The sequence below is a fragment of the Chelonoidis abingdonii genome, chromosome 2 (assembly GCF_003597395.2).
Source record: "Chelonoidis abingdonii isolate Lonesome George chromosome 2, CheloAbing_2.0, whole genome shotgun sequence".
NCBI lineage: Eukaryota > Metazoa > Chordata > Testudines > Testudinidae > Chelonoidis > Chelonoidis abingdonii.
This window is the reverse complement of record NC_133770.1, coordinates 186,168,222-186,192,378: the sequence shown is the minus strand read 5'-3', so window position 1 is coordinate 186,192,378 and position 24,157 is coordinate 186,168,222. Positions and strand designations below refer to the sequence as shown.

Genomic DNA, 24,157 nt, shown 5'->3' with positions numbered 1-24,157 from the left:
TCTCACATTCCCTATCTCCAAAGAGCTGAATTGGCAGCTGCCCAGCAGATTTTTATAAAGACTCTGTTGGTGGCCAGAGATTCAGGCTGTCCGAGTTGTTACCTAATAAATTATTTTTCAACAGAAGATCACAATCCAATTTCAGTAGCAGTATTTTAATAGGCTGCAATCAAAGGCAAGTACATATTCTTTTATGGGGTTTCAAAAAAGTCAAATTTGCTGCGTATGAGTGTGTGCTGTCAGTTTTATTTTAAGCCTAATACTCTTTCTGTACTGGCACTGTTGCTTTTCATTTCATTATTTTACTTCAGTACTCGGGGAGGGGAAGTGTGTGTATGTCCAACAGTTGCAGCTAAAGTGACCGACCATCCTGTATTTTGTCTTTAAATAAGGAATGTCCCTTAAATGTCCTGTAACCCAAATCCAATAAGGAACTATTACAAAGCTTTTGATCAGATATAAATTGATTTCAAGCAATAATCCTGTAAAAGACCTTACATTTGTTTCATATAAATAGTATTGTGGGGTGGTATCCTTTTTTAAAAATTAAAGAAGCTCTCATTTATATTTCTCGTACAGTTGCTTCTTTATTTCCTGATATAGGTCATTCTAGGTTTTGGTGGGTGATGATCCTTTAGTGTTGTCATGGAAAGAAGCATATAAAAAGGAGTATTTTGCCATCTGAAAACAATGATGTATACAGGGTTTAAAGGCAATTTGAATGAAAACAGCCATACTGTTTTGAAGTTTTATTTTTTGAAGTGTTAGACATCAGAATGACTTTAATCTCTTGAATTCTTTCTGTACTGCTTTCTTTTCCATTAAGGTTACAATAATGTTGTCCTATTTTTCTTTTCTGTCTCTCCCTTCCATCTACTGGCCACTGGAAAAAAAAACAAAACCCAAAACTTCTTTTGAGACTTGTTTGTGTGTGTTGCTTTGTTTAAGTTGAAGTCTGAACTCCTTCTTTCTGGGTGCAAAATGATAATTACATTGTAAATGCATTTTTAGGAAATCATGGCATCTAAGGAAACTATGGCCAGATGACAAACACATCTAAAGTTCTGTTCTAATTTGATAAATGAAAACTTTAAATGCACACTAACATCAGTTTTGTTTGGGTTTAGTATTTCTTCAAGTATTTACCTTGGTAGACCAACAAGAGCAACAGTTATGTTTTTGTATGCTTTCAGTATGTTCATATACTTCCCTAGATGTGCTACTTTCCTAGATTTGAAAAACCCTTGCCAAGGGCTCTGGATGTATATAAAAGAATGAGTTACCCATGGAGCCAGTACTAAATGGATTTTTAACATTTTAAAGCAAAATTTTTAAAAAATGTCTAATGATTTTGGGTACCTCAATTTTAGGGTGTGTATTTTGAGAAACTTTTTTTCCTCTCTCTAGGGGAGGAGAGGGGGGAGTGTGGGGGAGGAAAGCCCTGACTTGTATGAAATGCAGCTGGAGTCACCCTCTGAAAACTGGGCTTCTTCAAGGTATTTCAAGGTAGTCACATAAAAATTTGATGTGCCCAAAATCGCTACTATCTCGTACTTAGAAAAAAGTTTTATTCCCCTCCATCACTGTATGGTTATGTACACAAGATTAAGTAAATCAGACTCAAATCTTCTTAAGTCCTTTTGTTACACAAAACCATGTGGCGTTTTATCTGCCATACAGCTCATATGTGAGAACTGAGAGAGAGAGATGTGCTTTGAAGCACACACATTTTCTGGAGCCATGTTTACGCAGCAGTGGCACTGCTAGGGTGCTGCAGCTGAGCTGTTGTAACACTGTAATGTAAATGCTTCTTACATTGGTGGAAGGGGGCTTTCCATCGATGTTGTTAATCCACCTTTTCAAGAGACGATAAATAGTTTGACAGAAGAACCTGCTGTGCCTACATCAGAGGCTAGATCAACTTTACTGCAGCTTTCAAGCCACAAAATTTTACACAGCCCTCAGCGACCAAGTTAGGTCAATCTTAATTTTTAAGTGTAGATCAGGACCAAGAGTGTAGTTGCCAGGAATGGAAACTCTAGTAGAAAAGATGTGAAGTGGTATTTCCCCTTAGTAGCCTCGTGTGGGGAGGGTAGGGTAGGGAAGATATTTTTGTTTTTCCTTTTCCCTCCTCTCCACCAATCATGAAAAGAGGGTTCTCTCCAAATTAACCCCATACCTACTAAACAAGAGCTGCCTCGTACCAGAAGGTCTTTAAAGGAAAAATTGATATTTTTTTCTTAGAAAATTTCCTATCTAAATACCTAGTGCACTGAATGCTAATTGTACTGCTAATAGAGAGAATTCCCCCCATGTTAGCCAACACATTTAAACACGACGTTGCACCTAATGTAAACACAATTGAACACCTTTTAAAGCAGGGATGGGCAAACTGCGGGCTAGATCCAGCCTGCAAGCCGTTTTTAAGCTGGCCTGCAAGCTCCATCTGGAGCGGGGCCTGCACCACATGGCTTGGCCCTGCTCCGGCGCTCCAGCCAGGGCGCTGTGTCGTGGGTTGCTCCACGTGGCTCCTGGAAGCCACAGCATGGCTCTGCTCCGGCTCCTGGGTGCTCCAATGGGAGCTGCAGGGGCAGTGCCTGTGGACGGGGCAATGTGCAGATCCGCCTGGCTGTGCCTGCACGTATGAGCCAGAGAACGGGCACGCCACTGCTTCCGGGAGCTGCACCCCTGAGCCTCTCCCCGTACCCCAAACTCCTCATCCCCAGCCCCACCCTGGAGCCTGCACCCCCAACCAGAGCCCTTACCCCTCCTGCCTGCCATACAATTTCTATTCCCATATGTGACCCTGAGACCAAAAAGTTTGCTCAGCCCTATTTTAAACAATGTCATTTCTCAGGGTTGGAAGGGACCTCAGGAGGTCATTTAGTCCAACCCCTACTCAAAGCAGGACTAATCCCCAGACAGATTTTTACCCCAGTTCCCTAAGTGACCCCCTCAAGGGCTGAACTCACATCTCTGGGTTTAGCAGCCCAATGCTCAAACCACTGAGCTATCCCTTCCTCCCTGTGAATGACTCTAGCTGCTTGTCGTGGAATTCATAAGCCATTTTAAATGTTAGACTGTCTGTTAGATAGGTGCAAAATCATATTTGACAATGTGCTAGGACACGTTAAAAAATGTTAGCTATTTTCCTACATTAGACAGGACGTTAGGTTTCTTAGCAGGCAGAAATCTGTATCCATAAAACTTTATCAATCCTCATCAATTTAACTCCTTCACAAGGTTTTACTTTTTTGCACTGTATTTATATAAAAAGTTTGTTTTAAATGAGCAACGCTTGCATCCTCTGGATAGTTAAACTTACTAAAAAAAAAAAAAAGCTAAATATTAAATAAGTGTGAATTTTATTCAGAGTTTGGTAGAAACTAGTAAACCATAAAAATTAGGGATAATTCCTTGCAAACTATCAGAGGGGTAGCCGTGTTAGTCTGGATCTGTAAAAAAGCAACAAAGAGTCCTGTGGCACCTTGTAGACCAGGGGTCGGCAACCTTTCATTTACCGTTTATTCGCTCTAATGGTTTCGTGTACCAGTAATACATTTTAATGTTTTCAGAAGGTCTTTTTCTCTAAGTCTATAATATATAACCAAACTATTGTATGTAAAGTAAATAAGGTTTTTAAAATGTTTAAGAAGCTTAATTTAAAATTAAATTAAAATGCAGAGCCCGCTGGACTGGTGGCTAGGACTCAGGCAGTGTGAGTACCACTGAAAATCAGCTTGCGTGCTGCCTTCGGCACACGTGCCATTGGTTGCCTACCCCTATTATAGACTAACAGAAGTATTGAAGCATAAGCTTTCGTCAGTGAATACCCATGTCGTCAGATGCAAACTGAATATAGCTCTATTTAAGCATAATATAGCACTTAACTATAGAAATCTAGGCTGAATGATTGCTACTAGAATGTTTTACTTTAAACAGCTTTGTTGTAGAGTAATGGAAAGCGCTAAAACACCTGGCTTCATATACCTGTGCTATAGGTGTAAATTCTCTTGCGAGACTGTGCTGAGCACAATGGTGTATTGGGTGTGAGGACAGAACTAAGCTTTCACGTCTAGAAGTTGTTACTCCAGAACAAGGTTGAGAGACATTGGTGGGACAATAAAAGAGAGTTCTGTGCTGTACATGGGGGAGTGATCTCCAGGCTTGTTAACTTGCAATATTTCACAAACTCTGATCTTATGATAAAAATGAGAGTAAAACTATATACTTTATATAAAAAAAACCAAACTGAAAACAGTGAAGGCTTCTAACTTGAATTAAGCAGAGAAATAGGGTATATACCTCTACCCTGATATAACGCAACCTGGTATAACATGAATTTGGATATGATGTGGTAAAGCAGTGCTCCAAGGGGACGGGGTGCATATTCTGGTGGATCAAAGCAAGTTCGATATAACGCGGTTTCACCTATAATACAGTAAGATTTTTTTGGCCCCCGAGGACAGCGTTATATTGGGGTAGAGGTGAATAATAGTAAAATAGCAGACTTTCCCATGAGAATCTCTATGCTGTATGAACATTACCGAATTCAGCTTCACAACACACCTGTACAAAAGCATTATAATCCTATTACACAGATGAAAAATCTGAAGCACAGTGAAATTACATAATTTGCCCAAAGTTGCACAGAAAGTTTGTGGCAGAGTTGGGAATAGAAGCAAAATTTAACTTTTAGACAATCCTTTCACTTTTGTCTTTGAAATTTGTAATTGCTGTCCTCACTGCGTCTTTGTTAAAATCTGTCACAGGGTTCTATTTATTTAGTAAACAAATACTTCAGTTTTAGTCCCCTAATGAGGGGGGGAAAAGTAGGGTGGCATCCAGTTGTTATCCCAAAAAATCACTCTGCTATTCATGCAGAAGGCAGATTCTTTCATATTTTAGCCAGCAAGAAAACCATCTTTTAAGTAGGTCTTGCTCAAAAATATCTCCAGAGGAAAGGACAGAAACTTGTGGCTTATTTTTCCCATTGCTTCAGACTGACCTTCTTACCTTTGTGGGAGGACCCCCTTGGGGCTACCAAACCACGAAAGCATATTCATTTAATGCAGTGGGTAATGCATGGTAATCTTTACCAACTGCTGGCTCCTGTGCTAGGCTTTTTTTGTTTGACTGGGTTTGTTTATTGTTTTGCTGATGGCAACTTGGCATGAGAAATGGGGTCAAGAAGTGCTTGCTGGGGAAAGACCCAAGAGAACTGGAAATATGCCAGACATACTGAGTCATAACCTACCTGTCTATAGCTATCCTTGTACCTTACAAAGTCCTTACTCTTTAAATAAAGCCATCCTTACAGTTAAACTATTTGTTAAGTAAAACAAATAACCTTCTGTGTTGTGTGCATTTGCCCTTGCTTCAGGTGCTTTTTTACCATATGAACTATTTGCTAAAGGCTAGGCCGAGCCTAAGAATGTGGTATCAGTTGAAAGAATATAGAAATAATAGTGCTTTTGGTGCTTGTTGTAAAAGCAGTAGCATTAAAAAGGTGAAATTCAACCCTGTGCAGAGAGCCTATGCACCACTTAAATTCTCAAAATGGAGCTTAAGTGGGACTTAAGTGATGCATAGTCCTTGTGCAGGCCCTCAGCACAGGGTTGAGTTTCACCCACAGTGAACAAATTGTAAACTCTGGTTGCATTGTGAGGTGCAAAGTGGCACAGGTAAAGAACTTAAAATAAAACCACTTTAAAATGATTTGTATATGAAATAGTTTGTCACTTAGTTTCAAAAACCATGAGTATGAAATTTTACAAACAAAAGAAAAATGTACAAACCAGCTAGCTACCTTGGAACAGTGTTGTCCTTGGTTCATTTAGCAGAGCTCAAGGTTCTACAGAAGCTTACTACTCCTCTCTGGCTGGTAGAGGGTTGTGTGCCAAATCATAGGGAATGATAGGATATTTTTCTTCTTCCATATTGTATTCAGCAATCTGCCACTAGCAGGCACTTCGGTACCCTGATGTTTAGATACTAAATGTGTGATCCAAAGTTCCCAATAATTGTTTAGCAGATGAGGAAAATAAATTTTAATTGTTTTTGTAACTATTTAAAAGAAATACCGCAATTAGCGTTTTAACTCTGTGATCTGTTGGGACTTGTACTACTTCAATTATAAATAAAATTAACTCATGTTATAAGGTTGGAAGGAAGCACTGTGATCATCTAGTCTGACCTCCTGTTTAACACAAGCCATAGGATTTGCACTTATTTAATTTTTGTTTGAAATAGAGCTTTTATTCAGAACAACATCCAAACTTGATTTTAAAATTTCCAATAATGGAGGATCCACCACAATGCTAGGTAAGTTGTTCCAATGGTTGGCTACCCTCCATGTTAAAAAAAAAAAAAAGAAAAAGAAAATGTACACCTTTTTTCAAGTCTAAATTTGACTCGGTTCAGCTTCCAGCCGTTGCATCATGTTGTACATTTTTGTCTGCTAGATCTCTTATGGCATTTCTGTTTCTGTTACTTTTAGACTATGATCAGGTTACCTTTTAGCCATTGATTTGATAACTAGAGTGAGCTCCTTGAGTCTTTCACTATAAGGTATTCCAAAATAGTTTTTAATGCACATGTACACATGGCATGGTCTACACCTGGAGGGGGATCAATCTAATGTAGCTGAATAACATAGCTGAAGTCGACGTATTTAGATCTACTCACCGCAGTGTCTTCACTGCAGTGAGCTGACTGCTTATGCTCCTCCATCAACTCTGTCTGTGCCTCTCGTGCCAGTGGAATACAGGAGTCGACAGGAGAGCACTCGTGGATCAATTTATCACTTCTAGATAACGCGATAAATCGACCCCCACTGGATTGATTGCTGCCTGCTGATCTGGCGGGTAGTACAGACATATCCTATTTTATCAGGTGAGTTAACTAACCCAATTGACTGGTAGCGTACAAAGTGAGGCATTCGGCAAGTCTTCCTTCAGAACTTTGCGTCATAACATCAATGAACTAAATGTGTCAAGAGTTGGAACTTACTAGCTGAAAGAATGCAGTTGGCTCCAGGTCAGCTGCTTTCTGCCTCCGGTCTTTTTTTATATTGGATGCCTGAGGGGAAATGTAGCTTATGATGATGATACATTTTTATTGCTTTTTTAGATGTGGAGATGTGCAACCATGGTTATTGACAATGGCTTGATCCCTTATTTTGCTGTTCTTGAAAGATACTGTGTTGGAGAAATTGAAGTCTTTACTGAAGTGGAGTGGCTGCTTTGTTGTGGCCTTCTCATATTGCAGTGTGGGTAGGACTCTGGGCGGGTGGAAGTTCTGGTTGTGGAGACACCCTCCTTCTGGGGCATATAAATTGCAAGTGCCACTATTATGGTGTAAAGATTAAGCCAGCATGATTCGTCTTGGCTCTACAGTTACACAAAGGAGAAGATTGCTCTGTAATAATGTGAAATGTAATCTTATAGCTTTAGTGGTTGCAGAGAGCTATCATTGTTCTAATTTTTGGAACCCCTTTGTTCTCTGAAGGAACTACTGACCATCAGGTCCTTCAACAGGTGTGAGGTTACCAGAGAGTGTTCTGTGGTAAGGCTGTGGCAGCCAACTTTAAAACAAAAACAGTAACAAACAAATCTCACTGTGCGATTGTACTATGTCTTGGTAAAAGTTCTACCAAGGCCTCTTCTGGCTCTGTAGTACTTTGTAGGAAGAGAAGGATCAAAGCGTTGATCTTCATGTTTCAGTAACTTAAAAAAAAAAGAAAAAAAAAAAAAAAGTGAATTGTCTAAACCTAAGTAGATTAGACATGCCTCTCACTTTAGATTTTCCTTTACTACTTTCTCTAGAATTGTGTCTGTAACTGAGATGTTCCACAGTATATACTGTACATTTCATAGGTCACTCACTCAGTTGCACTCTGTTCACTGGTAAGTGTGTGCCAGGAATATTTTAAAGGTCAGTGTCAGCAAATTTCACTCTGATGGCATTAGAACAAAATATTCTGCCATGTTCTTTCATTGGCAGTCAGCTTCCATATCATAGTGAAGTGGATTTCAGTAGGATTTCTTGAATTTAGAAAAGCTACATTTTTATCTGCCGGGACCAGTACAGGCCCTTGCTGGAGTTTTCAGGTGAATTTCAGGTCTCTGGGGGCATGGAGTGTCTATTCCAATTGCTGTGGGTGGGGAGGGGGTGAAGTGAGAGCTAAGCAATTTTTGCCAGTGGTTTCTCCATTAGGGTCAGTGGATCTAAGAAAAAGGCACCAGGGAGTTTGTTGACTTATTTATGATTTCTTAATTGCTTCATATCTGTAGTTTAAACAAAATATGTAACTGTGTAGGGTGATAGTTTTGTTGCTTCTTGTTTGGATGCCCCGTATAACTCAACCATGACATCACAACTCATAGGTAATGTCCTCAGGCCATATTTGAAATGCCATTTAAAGCACACCACAGTTTTTCCTCGCCCCAGTCATCTGTGTAGCAGCATGTATAAATACCAATTTAACATTTTAAGGAAACAGTAGACTCTTTGTTATAAACACGAAATGGATAAGCTCAGACAAATACATTAGATGTTGTGGCCTTTTTTCTAACTGAGCAAAAATACCTTTACCACTAAGGGAAAACTCTTAATTAAATCATCATGCTTTTCTCATTTGCTAACTAACTGAGAGATCAGGACGCTGCCAGCAATGATGACAAACTTTGTTGTCAACATTGTTCTACATCAGAAGAGATCCCTACTGTAGTTTACTTACAATATGTGTTGGTGTGTGGGGAAAAACACAACTGACAAGCCTGCTAATCTTTATTAAAGTTATGTCTAGTGTGGAAACCTGTAACTTGATTACTGTCCTCACTCTGCCAGTTCTGGTCATGCCTAGTAGGGGAGAGGAGAAACGTGTGGACTGAAGTTATACTGGCAGGAAAATGGCAAACAGAAATTCAATTTGTGTAAATATCTGTTAAGGCAATTGAAATCACCATTCTCTTCAAAGTACTTGCCTAGAGAATTTTCCCATTAATGTTTCACTTCAGTTACAAAGTCTGCTTTCTTGGCTTGAAGTTCCATATATTCCAAAAGCTATCTGGGCATAGTTCTGTGTTTGTTTGTAGTATAGTAGCATGTCCCTAGTGTGAGAAGAACATCCTGCTGCCAGGATACTGACTTTTTTTTCACTGTAGTCATTGTTTGGCCTTCATATATGTATATTTTGGTCAAGTAATCAGTCAGGCAATTGGGAGGAAAAGATGTATGCTTAGCATTCAACAGGCTCCTCCTAGCCTCAAATATCTCACTGGTGTAGCTAAGAAAAAGTGCTGATAGTCACCCTAAAATAAGTTTATTTTTAAAAAGTTAATGTTATTGGTCACTTCTCTCACACAATGTAAACCTTATTGCCCTCTGGAGTGGATCATTGATAGTGATGTTTTGGTTTCTCAGTGAAGTGTGGCAGTGCAGTGGGGTATGCTTGCGTAAACAAGAGCTGTCCAGAAAACTCTAATCTTCCTACTTGACAGGGACACAGCCCTTGAGGAATTCTAGGGCTAGAAACCATAAATTATCATTGTAAGAATCCTGAGACCACAACAGGAAAGTTAGAGCATAAGAAGATGAGATGCAAAAAGACTTGCCTTACTCCTACATATGCCCTTAGAACAATTTTCTAACTATATTGATTTGAATGCTAAAAGCTTTAGGGAAATAATTTTGTAGGAACTAACCTTTTAACTAAAGCAACTACCAAATACTGCATACTCTAGTGTTCCTTTTTGCAATACAGTATTTGTCTCCTAAAAGTAGCTTAGAAAACAATATACTCCACAGGCCAAATTCCATATTGTTCTACTCTATTAAACTACAGTAACTTCATTGTAGTCAAATGTATTGTACTAGTATGTCCAGATACACTGTTATACCAGTGAGCAGTTGATATTGTATCAGTATATAAAATATCGAGGCATGAGGCAGTATCAAGACACGCAAATGACAACGTTATGTTGGTGCACTGTATTTACTTAAGTGTTTTCTGTAGCTCAGTTCAGTGTTGTTTCTACTTTTACCACTCTCTGAGAATGGGGGAATATTTTCCAATTGGGATAAATTTCTCTGTGCAGTAGGGTTCAGTATAGGGATTTAAAAATAAATTTTACTACTTCTGTAGTACCTGATATTGGCTATTGCTAGGAGCAGAATAATGGATTAGACGGATTAATGGTCTGATTTCCATGTTCCTGTCATGTGTTAATGCCACTGATGTTCAAATTATATAGGGTTTGCATGCTACACAGTTTTTATTCTTTGTCTAGATAGAAGATACCTTTTGAACTAATTTGTGTAGATCCTTCCAGTAAATGTTTTCTTTCCATTATCATTTTCTCTAGGATGACAGTGATGGGATTCCGTGGTCAGAGGAGAGGGTGGTACGAAAGGTGCTTTACTTATCTCTAAAGGAGTTCAAAAATGCACAGAAGAGGCAACATGGTGATGGCATTAATGGGAGTCTGAAGACTGTGAATGGTAAGTCTCTTCTCTGGTTCAACTGGAAGTGTTCTGTCATTTTAAGTGTAATACTAGTTTTAAGAAGCAAGAAGACAATACACAGGTTGGCAAACGCATTGTCCTTTTGATCGGCACAATTTAGGAGAACTTGGATATTGAATGCTTAAGGAGTTCACTTTACCTGTACTGACTCATCTGTCCCCAACAAACTGTGTAGACCTGGAGCGCCATAAAAGCAGGATACTGAGGCCATGTCTGCACTAAAACCTTTGGTCGACACAAGTTATGTTAGTGTATAGCTGCCGGAGTTAGCGTATTTCTTATGTGCATGCTTGCTTGGCCACTTGTGTCAGTGCTGCACGTACTCACAGGAATGCTTGTGTCAATGCAAAGTGTGGTGCACCATGCATAGGTAACCCACTGGGCCATGTGCCACCATCCAGCACAATGCCTTTTAGGAAATGTTCACAAATTGTTGTGGGGCAGAAATGAGTCGCACAGGGATCGTTCTGGGCTAGGGATCAAGTTCCCATCATGCAATTTTCTCCACCCCATAATGGAGGCAAGTGGGCAGAAGCGGGGGCAGGGGGAGATGAAAATAGAGAAGTGTTGCTCAGGTTGGAAAGAGTTTAATTTTCATCTTTGTCATTAAACCCTTTGGCCAATGAAGGAATGGTTTCACAGTCTCTCAGTACTTTTGCTCTCTCTTTTTGAGTAAGAAAGTTGATACCTTCAAAGGAGAGTATAAAATGTGGCATTTCTGGGTTCATTCAGTGATACACAACCCTTCCTTAAATAGGTTTTATCATGATGGGTTGACAATGGAAAATGACTGACAGTGTTCAAGTGTCTGGGCAAGTTTGTGTTTCTCTCTTCACTGACAAAAGCTGATAGGTTTCTTTGGCCAGGTCTACACGACGCGCGAAATCGATTTTAGATACGCAATTTCAGCTACGAGAATAGCGTAGCTGAAATCGATTATCTAAAATCGATCTACTCACCCGTCTTCACCGCGCGGGATCGATGTGCACGGCTCGCCATGTCGATTCCGGAACTCCATTGGTTTTGGTGGAGTTCCGGAATCGATGTAAGCGCGCTCAGGGATCGATATATCGCGTCTAGATGAGATGCGATATATCGATCCCCGAGCAATCGATTGTAACGCGCCGATATGGCGCGTCGTATAGACGTGGCCTTTGTAGAGGCTTAGTGCAGATGCTTGTCACCATTTGAATAACTGTACATACACTAATACATTAAAGCAACAGCTGGATGCTTACTTGGTGGATTATTCATATTTGTAGGCAGCTTCCATTTTTGACATGGTGAGTCAAATTTCACTGGAGTTTCTGAGAAGCTGACTTATTCCCGGGGAGGCAGACACTAGTGGAATACCTAGATAGAGATTCTCACACTGTGGGTTGGGATCCCTCAGGGGGTCGCAAGGTTATTATATGGGGGTTCATGAGCTGTCAGCCTCCTCTCAAAACTCCACTTTGCATCCAGTGTTTATAATGGTGTTAAATATATAAAGAAGTGTTTTTAATTTATAAGGGGGGGTTGCGCTCAGAGGCTTGCTATGTAAAAGGGGTCACTAGTACAGAAGTTTGACAACCACTGGCCTGGATGGATGGATAGATACACACTGTGTATGTTTAAGTTATTGCATCAGATAAACTATAGCCTCTTCAATGTGATTAAGGAATACTCTCTTACTTCTGAAGTCAGTAATAATATCAAATACTAATCTGAAGGGAAGGTCACTCTAGCTTTAGCTGCAAGCCACTAATAAGCTTGAAGGTGTATGCAAAACAGTGTTGGCTTTCTTTTTTCTCCAGCACTTCTGCTGCATTGATCATCTGTCAAGCAGGAATTTTTTAAATTTTTTTTTAAAGTTTCTTATTCTATTGTGGGGGTTTTCTTTAGTCAAAGCAAAAAAAATCTATAGGCGTGAAGCACAGTAATTGTGTGTTAGAAAGCTTTGATGGTGTGCCAGGTTACAGGATGGCTGAGGGTTTTATGGTGTCTGGTTTCTCCAAAAGCAGCCTAGATGAAAACTGAGTTGGCTGGGAATGCTCTTTCAGTGCAGGTACCAGACACGGAGTATGCCATAGTCTTCTCTGGCAATGGCACGGCCTATATCTTCAGAATATGCCTCACTAATTTGGTATTTTATAATACAATCTCCCCTTCCACACACATTGATGACTGAGGATATGTCTTCACTGCAGCTGGAGTGGTAATTTCCAGCTCAGATGTATGCACCCTAGCTTTGATTGAGATAGCATGCTAAAAAGAGCCGTGTAGCTACACTAGCGCGGGTGGTAGCAGGAGCTAGGCACACAAGTATGTACCTAGGGTCTTGGACAGCATTGTGCTTTGGTGGCTCGCCCATGCTGCCATTCATGCCATTGTGGCTACGCTGCTATTTTTAGTGTTCTAGTTCGATCAAAGCTAGTGGATGTTCATCTGCTGTAGCTGGAAATTGAAACTTCAGCTGAAGTATAGATATGCCCTACTTTTTTTCTGAGCAAGAAGGGCTTCCTTTCTAATTCCTTTCTGTTAATGAAATGTTTCACTAGGTGTCCAGCTGCAGAGCTGTTGCATTTAAGGAAGACTACGGTCCTTCACTGGATCTGTTTAACCACCACCACCGCCATTTAAAAGAAGGGTAAGGTTTTGTGACAGGGAGAAATGGTCTGATATGGAGGAAAAGATATTTAAGAATATATTCATAGCACTCCATTTTTTAAAAAATATGGCCATATATATATTAATTTAAATTTAAAACTCTTACGATATGGGGAATAAGGAGATGCAGATCATACTTAATTTTCACTAGGTTACTATGCAATGGTGAGAATGTTGTTGTGACTGTGTTGGAGAGAGATGTTGTGATAGGGATAAACCTTAGAACCCCTTTGAGAGTTGATTGGAGTTGTTCAAGAGTTGTGTGGCATAGGTCCTATATGGGAGAAAATTTGGTGTTGCTTCTTTTTATATGCATGAGACATAATTTTCAATCTTGGGGACCATAAGTCAGGGACCTAAATGAGGTCCTGACTTTACAGAGGTGTTGAATACTCTCCACTCCCGATGACTTCAATGGGAATCTGTCTTCAATGGGAGCTACATGTGCTCAGCATTTCTAGAAAGGAGGCCACTTATTAAGTGCCTGAATGTTGTTTTATGTACTTAAATTCGAGAGAGAGACAGCCTTTGCTCCAGCACTATAAAATCATGGTACTGCTCTTACCATGTGTTGCAGGCAGTGGAGAGCATCCTCCAGCAAACTGCAAAAGTCAGATATCTGGAAGCAGAAAGCAGACTCTGATACCATGATTGTCATCAAGCACTTCTAGGTATTCAGAATTCCATCGCGGGTAGATGAGAGGACCCCAAGTTAGATTACCATAGCAATGGTGCGAATGTCCAGATTGCTAGGATATTTCCCACTATCTCCCTTTCTTTTTAGAAATATGTCGGGCATGCAGCCTATAGTGTATTTTTATCACTAGTAAGTTCTGTGTAATGGAGGAAGGGGCAAAGGAAACATTCAATAACCTCATGCAGCCACTGTTTCTAAAACTTTTTTTTTTTATGGATTGCAAATCGTTAGTCACAAACAAGCCCTCAAAAAGAATTAAAACCAGTGTGAGCTGTAGTATACGTACTGTTTTGCCAGCTGGAATCATTTACATCACCACTTTAGCTGCCTGTGTGAAAAGCAGATCCAGTAGAAATGGACCCATCTATGGGAGTCTATATCTACAGTAGGGCTTGTATTGGCTCTACCTAGAGGAGACTGACTTGACAGTTAACTGAGCTATGTGTGTATAATACAAGACTTTTAAATGAAAACATTGATGTAATTATTTTTGTTTAAAATAGTCTTTAAAATACTGAAAGCTGAATTGTATTAACACCTCTACCGTGTCCCCATATCACTGATAAAGAAATCACAGTGGATAGTTATTTCTAAAACAAACCTGGCTTTTTCAGTTTGTTGCAGAATAGTGTTTGTCTGGTCCTGGTTAGTGTTCAGTAATTTCCTTAAGGACTGTCTTCCTCATCATACCTTTATCTTTAGCTCATTTTTTGTCCTTTTAGTAATTAGTTAAAAAAAAAAAAATTTTGTGCACTTAGCATTTGTGTTTGTGCCCTTCTTACAACATTCCCCTCCCCCAATACTTAACCAGTGGGCTTTTTAGAGGGAAGGATATAGGAAGCTGATGAAACATACTATATCAGTATGTTTATGATGACTCTAAAATATTCAGAGTATAAGAATGAGCCACTATCCTTTCTGGTACAATATGCCTTTTGTTCACTAGGTTCTCTTCCAACATGTGGGAACAAAAAATCAGACTAGGATGTTTCTATAAGTTGTCAGGAAACCCTTTGTAGAACTAAATGGGATACTTTTATCTTAGATTATAGTAACGATTTTTGCACACTGGAAGACCCAAAGGGGACTGTACTGTGCTTTTGATTATTATTGCCTGTCATTTGAATTAAAATTTTAATAACAGAGACCGGTGTGTTTGGGATTGAGATACCAATTTTTAGTAGTCCTCTTACAAGAGGAAAACTAGTTCTTGTTGAAATAGTTTTTTCACGTAGCTTTAAATGTAAAATATGGCTGTACAAGAAAAAAAGATTTAATTATTGCTTGCATTGTGTTTACATGAGTGAATTCAGAGCCCTTAAAAGAGTAACTCATAAACCAAACTTTTATGACCCTTTTACAATCCTATTTTTAGATTTTTTGTTTATGGTAGCATTACCTTCAAAAATGATAAAAGTGCAAAGAATTTTTTTCTGGTAAGATGATCAGTAATAGTATACTGTAAAGATGGTGAGGTAGTCATTTTGCAGACAGCAGAAATTCTCCAATGTTCATAAAATTTGTCAGTAACCTGAGGCTTGTTCCATAAAGCTGATGAATGAAATAGACTCCAAATATGCTAGCTCAATATATTCTCCCAAACTTGTGTATAAACATGACCTAGTTGATGAATTTGTAAGCATGAGGATGAGTTCTCATTGGTGTTGGGCCTGGAGATACAAAACCTTCATGTATTTTTTCTCTTTAAATCTTCAGTCTGCTTCTTGGTTTACTGAGTGTAGTATGCCTGCTGTTCTGGTGGAATATTCATTTTTCTCCTTTACATATGTGCTGTTAGATGAGCTCTGCTCCAAAGAGCTTACTTTTTGTGCATGTGTGTATTTGTACAGCATCTAACACAAAGAGGTCGTGGTCCAGACTGGTTCCTAGGCGCTACAGTAATACAAATAGTAACAATCAATATTTAAATTTAAATAAAAATACAACATAATAGAGCACACTTAAGGACCATAAGGCCATTGCGGAGAAACTAAATGAATTCTCCGCGTCAGTCTTCACGGTTAAGGATGTGAAGGAGATTCCCAAACCAGAGTCATTCTTTTTAGGTGACAGATCTGAGGAACTGTCCTGGACAGAGGTTTCATTAGAGGAGCTTTTGGAACAAATTGGTAACTAAACAGTAATAAGTCACCAGGACCAGATAGTATTCACCCAAGAGTTCTGAAGGAACTCTAATGTGAAATTGCAGGACTACTAACTATAGTCTGTAACCTATCATTTAAATCAGCTTATGTACCAAATGACTGGAGAATAGCTAATGTGATGCCAATTTTTAAAAAGGGCTCCAGAGGTAACCCCGGCAATTACAGGCCATTAAGCCTGACTTTAGTACCAGGCAAGCTGGTAGAACCTATGGGAAAGAACAAAACTGTCAGACACATAGATGAAAATAATTTTGTTGGGAAATAGTCAACATGGTTTTTGTAAAAGGAAATCGTGTCTCACCAGTCTACTAGAATTCTTTGAGGGGGTCAACAGGCATGTGGACAAGGGGGATCCAGTGGATGTAGCGTATTTAGATTTTCAGAAAGCCTTTGACAAGGTCCCTCACCAAAGGCTCTTAAGCAAAGTAAGCAATCATGGGATAAGAAGAAACATTCTCTCATGGATTGGTAACTGGTTAATAGATAGGAAACAAAGTGTAGGAATAAAGGGTCCGTTTCCAGAATAGAGAGAAGTGTCCCCCAGGGATCTGTACTTGGTCCAGTCCTATTTAACATATTCATAAATGATCTGGAAAAAGGGGTAAACAGTGAAGTGGCAAAATTCGCAGATGATACAAAACTACTCAAAATAGTTAAGTCCCAGGCAGACTGCAAAGAACCACAGAAGGATCTCTAAAAACTGGGTGACTGGGCAACAAAATGGCAGATGAAATTCAGTGTTGTTAAATGCAAAGTAATGCACACTGGAAAACGTAATCCCAACTATACATCCAAAATGATGGGGTCTAAATTAGTTCTTACTGCTCAAGAAAAGATCTTGGAGTCATTGAGTCCGATAGTTCTCTGAAAACGTCTGTTCAATGTGCTGCGTCAGTCAAAAAAGTGAACAGAATGTTGGGAATCGTTAAGAAAGTGATAGATAATAAAGAGAAAATATCGTATTGCCTCTGTATAAATCTATCTAAAAAAAGATATATTGGACTTAGAAAAGGTTCAGAAAAGGGCAACAAAAATTATTAGGGGTATGGAACGGCTGCCATATGAGGATAGATTGATAAGACTCGGACTTTACAGATTGGAAAAAGAGATGATTTAAGGGGGAATATGATAGAGGTCTATAAAATTATGACTGGTGTGGAGAAAGTAAATAAGGAGGAAGTATTATTTACTCTCTCATAACACAAGCTAGGGGCCATCAAATGAAATTAATAGTCAGCAGGTTTAAAACAAACAAAATGAAGTATTTTTTCACACAACGCAGTCAACCTGTGGAACTCTTTGCCAGAGGCTGTTGTGAAGGCCAAGACTATAACAGGGTTCAAAAAGGAACTAGAGAAAATCATGGGGAATAGGTCCATCAATGACTATTACCAAAAATGGGCAGGGATGGTATCCGTAGCCTCTGTTGGCCAGAAGCTGGGAATGGGCTACAGGGGATGGATCCATGTGATGATTAGTTGTTACGTTCGTTCCCTCTGGGGCACCTGGCATTGGCCACTGCCAGAAGACAGGATACTGGGCTAGATGGACCTTTGGTCTGATTCATTACGGCCGTTCTTATAATTAATGCCCAAACCTAACTGAAGCACATTGGTACAATTCAATATAACTCACTATCAGCCAACAAGACAATGAAGTATATCGGTCTAGAACAGTGGTCCCCAACCTTTTTGTGGCCAGTAGCACACTCATGTTTTCAGAAGAGTGTGGCGGGCGCCAACAGTTTTTCAAGGCTTATTTTGTATTTGTACATTAAATAATATGAAAACATCATATTTAATATAACATAAGAATATGAATCCAGAGAGACGAGAGAAGCTGCGAGGACAGAGAACACCGGCGCCCACAGCCTGCAGCCCTGGAGTTCCTTGTCCCCGGCAGGCTCAGGGCCGCTGCTTCTGTCTGGTTTAAGCCACTGCCCCCACTCCTGCCAGGGGCCGAGAACACTGGCGCCCACAGCCTGAAGCCCTGGAATTCTCTGTCCCCGGCAGGTGCTGGCCCACAGCTTGTCTCCCTGGCTGGGTACTAGGCGGGCCCCACGCCTTCAGGGAACAGAGAACACCACGCTCGCAGCCTGAGTTCTCTGTCCCCGTCAGGTGCAGGGCCGTGGCTTCTCTCCCCTGCTGAGAACTAGGCGGACGCACATAAATGCCCCGGCGGGCGCCATGGCGCCCACAGGCACCACGTTGGGGACCACTGGTCTAGAATATTATTATGCATTTTCTGCCTCCATATCTGCCAGGTCCAAAAACCATGATACACACATAGTTTAGAGTTGCAAATAGTTTGTGATGCATTTATTTCTGACATATTTTTTACATAGAATCTGCGTGTATAACCTCTGCAAACACAACAAAGGTATTATGATAAAGGTGAAGCAGAATCATACTCTGTATATATTAGGAGTCTTTGGGGGCAGTCTCTTAAGACAAAATTCTGCCCAAATAAGGGTGACCTCTTTCACTCGTTTCTAAATTAACTATGCATGTTCGAAGAGAGAATATCTACTAAGGCTGTCAAATGATTAAAAAAATTAAATGCACTGTTAAACAATAGAATACCATTTATTAACATATTTTTGGATGTTTTCTACATTTTTCAAATATATTGATTTCAATTACAACACAGAATGCAAAGTGTACAGTGGTCACTTTATATTTATTTTTATTACAAATATTTGCACTGTAAAAAACAAAAGAAATGGTATTTTCAGTTCACCTAATACAAGTACTGTAGTGCAATCTCTTTATTGTGATAGTTGAACTTAAAAATGTAGATTTATGTACAAAAAAAACCCTGCATTCAAAAATAAAACAATGTAAAACTTTAGAACCTACAGGTCCACTCACTCTTACTACTTGTTCAGCCAATGCTTAAAGAAACAAGTTTGTTTACATTTACAGGAGTTAATGCTGGTAGGTTCTTATTTACAGTGTCACCTGAAAGTGAGAACAGGTTTTCACATGGAACTGTTGTAGCCAGCGTCGCAAGATATTTGTGTCAGATGAGATAAAGATTCATATGTCCCTTCATGCTTCAACCACTATTCCAGAGGATGTGCTGATAATGGGTTCTGCTCGATAATGATCCGAAGTAGTGTGGCCTGATGCAGGCTCATTTTCATCATGAGAGTCAGATGTGACCAGCAGAAAGTTGATTTTCTTTTTTTGGTGGTTTGGGTTCTGTAATTTCCGCATCGGAGTGTTGCTCTTTTAAGACTTCTGAAAGCATCCTCCATACCTCATTCCTCTCAGATTTTGGAAGGTGCTTCAGATTCTTAAAACTTGGGTCAAATGCTGTAGCTATCTTTAGAAATCTCACATTGGCACCTTCTTTGTGTTTTGTCAAATCTGCAGTGAAAGTGTTCTTAAAACGAACAACACGGGCTGGGTCATCATCCGAGACTGCTATAACATGAAATGTATGGCAGAATTTGGGTAAAACCAAGCAGGAGACATACAGTTCTCCCCCAAGGAGTTCAGTCACAAATTTAATGAACACATTATTTTTTTAATGAGTGTCATCAGCATGGAAGTGTCCTCTTGAATGGAGGCCGAAGCATGAAGGGGCATACAAATGTTTAACGTATCTGGCACGTAAATACCCTGCAATTCTGGCTATAAGAGTGCCATGCAAATACCTGTACTCATGTTCAGGTGAAATTGTAAGTAAGAAGAGGGCAGCATTCTCTCCGGTACATGTAAACAAACTTGTTTGTCTTAGCAATTGGCTGAACAAGAAGTAGGACTGAGTGGACTCCTAGGCACTAATGTTTTACATTGTTCCGTTTTTGAGTGCAGTTATGTAATGAAGAACCCCTGTACATTTGTAAGTTGCACTTCCAGGACAAAGAGATTGCACTACAATACTTGTTCAGCAGATCTGGCCTGTAAATACTTTGCACTGCTGGATACAAAAGTGCTATGCAAATGCCTGTTCTCACTTTCAGGTGAATTCATTACAGTAACAGTATTTCAAAATCCTAATCTAATGAATAATAGTTACAGTGCAGTTCTACTCTGAACAGTTTTTGTTTTTATTTTTAACAAATTGTGTTGGTTCTCATTTTTGTCACATTGATTGATTTTAATATCACACCTTTTCAGTTTAAAGATGCAATTATTTTTCTAACTGCCAAGCTCTGTACATTTAGACTGGGGTCTGAGAATCAAGATGGGTTTTTTCTACTTTATCCATCACCGGATTTATAAAGATCCTACAGACCAAACTATGCCCTCAGTAACATCTGCACAATGCCACAGTGTTCAAATGATGCCTTCTTTGCAACTTCGATTTTATGAGGAACCTTTTTTTTAAAAGACCACCACTCCGCTAATCCCCCAGTTCTTTCTCCCCTTCCCTGGCAAAAGATGTAGAAAACACTGTGACTCATTACTGTGTTGCATCTCTTTCTAACTATGAAACATTATACATTGAAACATTGAAAATAGCTGCTATTGTACCTCTGTGTTTTTATAGTCGGTAACTCTAAAAATATCACTTTGCTACAATTATCCACTGCCAACTATGGATGATGGAGGGTGGGGAAAATATGTAAATTGTAAAGTTCTAAAATCTTGAAGTAAAGGGTCACCAGAAACAATCAGTGCCGTTCATTCAATATAGATACTACTTCCTTTCTTTATTAACTCTATTAATATGAAATGTAAAACATATTTTGATAAAGTTTTTCTTATGTGTCAAGCACATTTAAGGTAGTTTTATTTAACCATTTTAAAATGCTGGTTTGTGCATTGTTAATTGAATTTTAAGTTTCATTCAAATAGAGCTTGACAAATCTCAAGTAAAAAATTAATAATTTAGTAACAAGAAATGCATCATTAATTATTTTCTGACATAGTAGAAATTAAAGTTAAGAAACTGTTAAATGTAAATTAAGCTACATAATTGCTAAAATAAATGTCTGTAGATATAAGGTATCCTCTTGGTTAGTGTTAAAAAAAAAAAAAGCACCAAATTTAGCGTAAAGGTGACCTCTAGGTACAAATCAACATGTTTTAATGATTATCAATCGAGATTCAACCTTTCTTTAGGAAAATAATTGGAAAGTACAAATGCAAAACAAAATCAAAATGGATGATTTAAATCAAGGTTTCCTGCTTGTTGGTTTAAATCCAAGCAATTTAAACCACTGGGTTTAATCCTGATTTAAATCAATCAATCCACCATTGCCCACAACAGAAAACAAAAGTGCATTCCAGATCCAAGGTAATATCTGCTTCAGTTTACTGCCTAAAACATTTTTTTGGATGCTGTCAGCAGCACAGGCTGCTGTAGTCTAGGGAAGAGCAAATTATATTCTGTTCTGCCTCCTGTAGCAATAAAATTGCCAGCTAAATTCAGACTGTGGAATCTTTTTATAGCTGATGTATGCAGCAGAAATAACACAGCTTACATTTTCAGCTATGTGATAGAGCTTGGAGTACTGTCAAATCTTATTCTCCATCAATTTCTGTATTTTATGTGCTTGTTTTAGAAATCAAAACAAGATATCTCTTCTTCTGTAGATTTGCTTTTTCTGACTACCGTCTCATGCTGTCCATTCATTTCTGTATCTGAATATGCACAGATTTAGCATACCTTGAATTAATTCTACAAAGATGTTTGAGAGCATATATATAATTGCTAGATAATCTTATTAGTTACTCTTCCTATTATAAAACCTAACACCTGGGTCTTAAAAACACTCGTTCCTTTGGCAGGCAGATAGGTCTGTTTTATACAGATTGTAGGTGACCAGATTTCCTCAGGATATTGAAAATCAGAAAGATCTGCTTAGAGCATCAATCTTCAAAATATGACAACTTGGGATCTATGGAATGCTTTCTGGTGAAGTGCAGAGAACTGGCTGGTCCCATGGTGCTGGGTGCTTTTCCTTATTTCTAGGTGCTAAATTGCATTAAAAGAAGCCAAAATTACAACAGTTGCTACAGGGGTGTTATGGGATTGCAAATGGGAGAGGAGGTGGTCCACAACAAAATCTATCTAGTAAGCTGCAGTTCACACCATGAAAAAGGTTTGAAGGCCCCTATTTTAGTGTATGCAAGGCCAGTCCACAACATTTTGGCATCAGAGGCAGGGAGCTCAAGTGACACTCCCATTCCCCCTTACTTGGGCCAAAACTTTGAAAGGTCTCAATTCTGTCTTCTTCCAGTTCTGCTCCTCTCATGGTACTGCTCTGCTAACTAACTTAACTAACAACTTAAATGCCTTGTTCAAAAATTTTAAGTAACACTTAACTTTCAAACGCCTGAACAGCAAATTTAACTTTTTTTGTCTGCATAGTAAACACTGGCATTTTTATCTGTTTGAATAATCAAAGTGGTGCTTTCCGTACCTTCCTGGTTGCAAAGATTTGAACTGCTTTTTGAAGATCCACAGTCTGGGCCAGCTCATGCTCTGTTGAGATGGTTGCAACGCCGACCAGTATCTCCTGTGTTATTGTGGAGCGTAGATGTGTTTTTATTAACTTCAGCTTGGAGAAGCTGTGTTCTCTACTGGCAGCTGTTACAGGAAGTGTTAGAAGTATGCGCAGAGCAACAAAAGCATTTGGAAAAAGGTGGTCATCTTCTTTGTGCACAGATATATTCTAGAACAACCCTTGGAGTTGATCCTGCTGAAATGTATCTTGAAAGGGCTTTCAGTTCATCACCTAAATCACTCGTATCAATATCGCGCGTGTCATCATGTGTCAACACTGTCTCTAGTGCCCTGCATTGCTGGTGTAGGTTGTCTTCAGGTATAGTGAGGAGTTTTGGAATATCATACAACATCCCAAATATACTGCTTTGTTCTTTGAGCTGCATGAAACCTTCTTCAACTGACTGTATTGCACAATCTAGCACTTGGTTAAAGAATTCAACTTTGAATTGTTGTATGGAGTGTCTCTTATGGGATTATCCCATGCCTCATAATCAAAGTGTCGTCTTCTTCGGTGACTTGTATATTCTTGAATGTGTGGGGAAGTAGCTTCAGTCTGTTGTTCCTCTGCCAAGTTCCGTGCACTCTTCAGAACGTTTGAAATCCCTCATCTGACTGGTAAGACTGTAGGTATGACTTTGCTTTATCCAGTTGTTCCATTGCTCCGGATATATCAAGATCAACACCTTGGAGTCTCTTGCTTACAACATTTATTTCAAACAGTATGTCATGCCGGAATACTAGGGAACACAGAAATTTGAAGTACCAGAGGGGTAGCCGTGTTAGTCTGGATCTGTAAAGCAGCAAAGAATCCTGTGGCACCTTATAGACTAACAGACGTTTTGGAGCATGAGCTTTTGTGGGTCAGTGCATCCGATGAAGTGGGTATTGACCCACAAAAGCTCATGCTCCAAAACATCTGTTAGTCTATAAGGTGCCACAGGATTCTTTGCTGCTATGTTCCCAGATGTTGCTTCAAAATTTGCCATCGATGAGTTGATGCAGAGAAAAATACATAGATGCTTGAATTACATTAAAAAATTCAGCAGCCTCACTAGAAGCTGATGCTGCATCACTGACCACCAAGTTCAATGAATGAGAACTGCATGGGACAAAAAAAGCTCGAGGGTTTAACTCTCAGATCCATGTCTGCACTCCTCTGTTCTTTCTCTCATGTTGGCACCATTATCGTAGCCCTGACCTCTCATGTCAGCTATCGCAATTCCCGTATCTTCCAGCTTTTTAAGAAGCACATTTGTCATACCAGCTCCTGTAGTATCATCAATGTCAATAAATTCTAGAAAATGCTCTCTGACAGTCACCATTGCAGGGACATTTTCACTAGTTCTGTTGTTGTTACAAAACGCACCATTAAAGTCATTTGTTCCATATGGCTGATGTCAGGTGTGCAGTCCAGAATAACAGAGTAATATCTTGCTGACTTCAGATCTGCCAATCTTCTGTTTTTGACTTTTTTGCCAGTAACTGTATGATCTCATTTTGAATTGTTTTTCCAAGGTAGTGGTGTGTGTACATTTCTTGGGTGGTGACTCTTCTTAGATGCTCCTGGAGTACAGCATCAAACTCAGCCATCAGCTCCACAATTTTAAGGAAGTTTCCATTGTTTGGCACATACAGCTGATCTGAAGTGCCACAC

The 24,157-nt window shown here is 39.4% G+C and overlaps 1 protein-coding gene across 1 annotated transcript in view; it reads left to right on the top strand.

Moving 5' to 3' along the window:
• JARID2 (jumonji and AT-rich interaction domain containing 2) overlaps positions 1–24,157 on the top strand; it is a 321,154-nt gene that overhangs the window by 121,948 nt on the left and 175,049 nt on the right. The window contains exon 2 of the mRNA XM_032772601.2: positions 10,368–10,503. Coding sequence (XP_032628492.1) covers positions 10,368–10,503 — 136 coding nt within the window. The remainder of the gene's footprint in view (positions 1–10,367; positions 10,504–24,157) is intronic.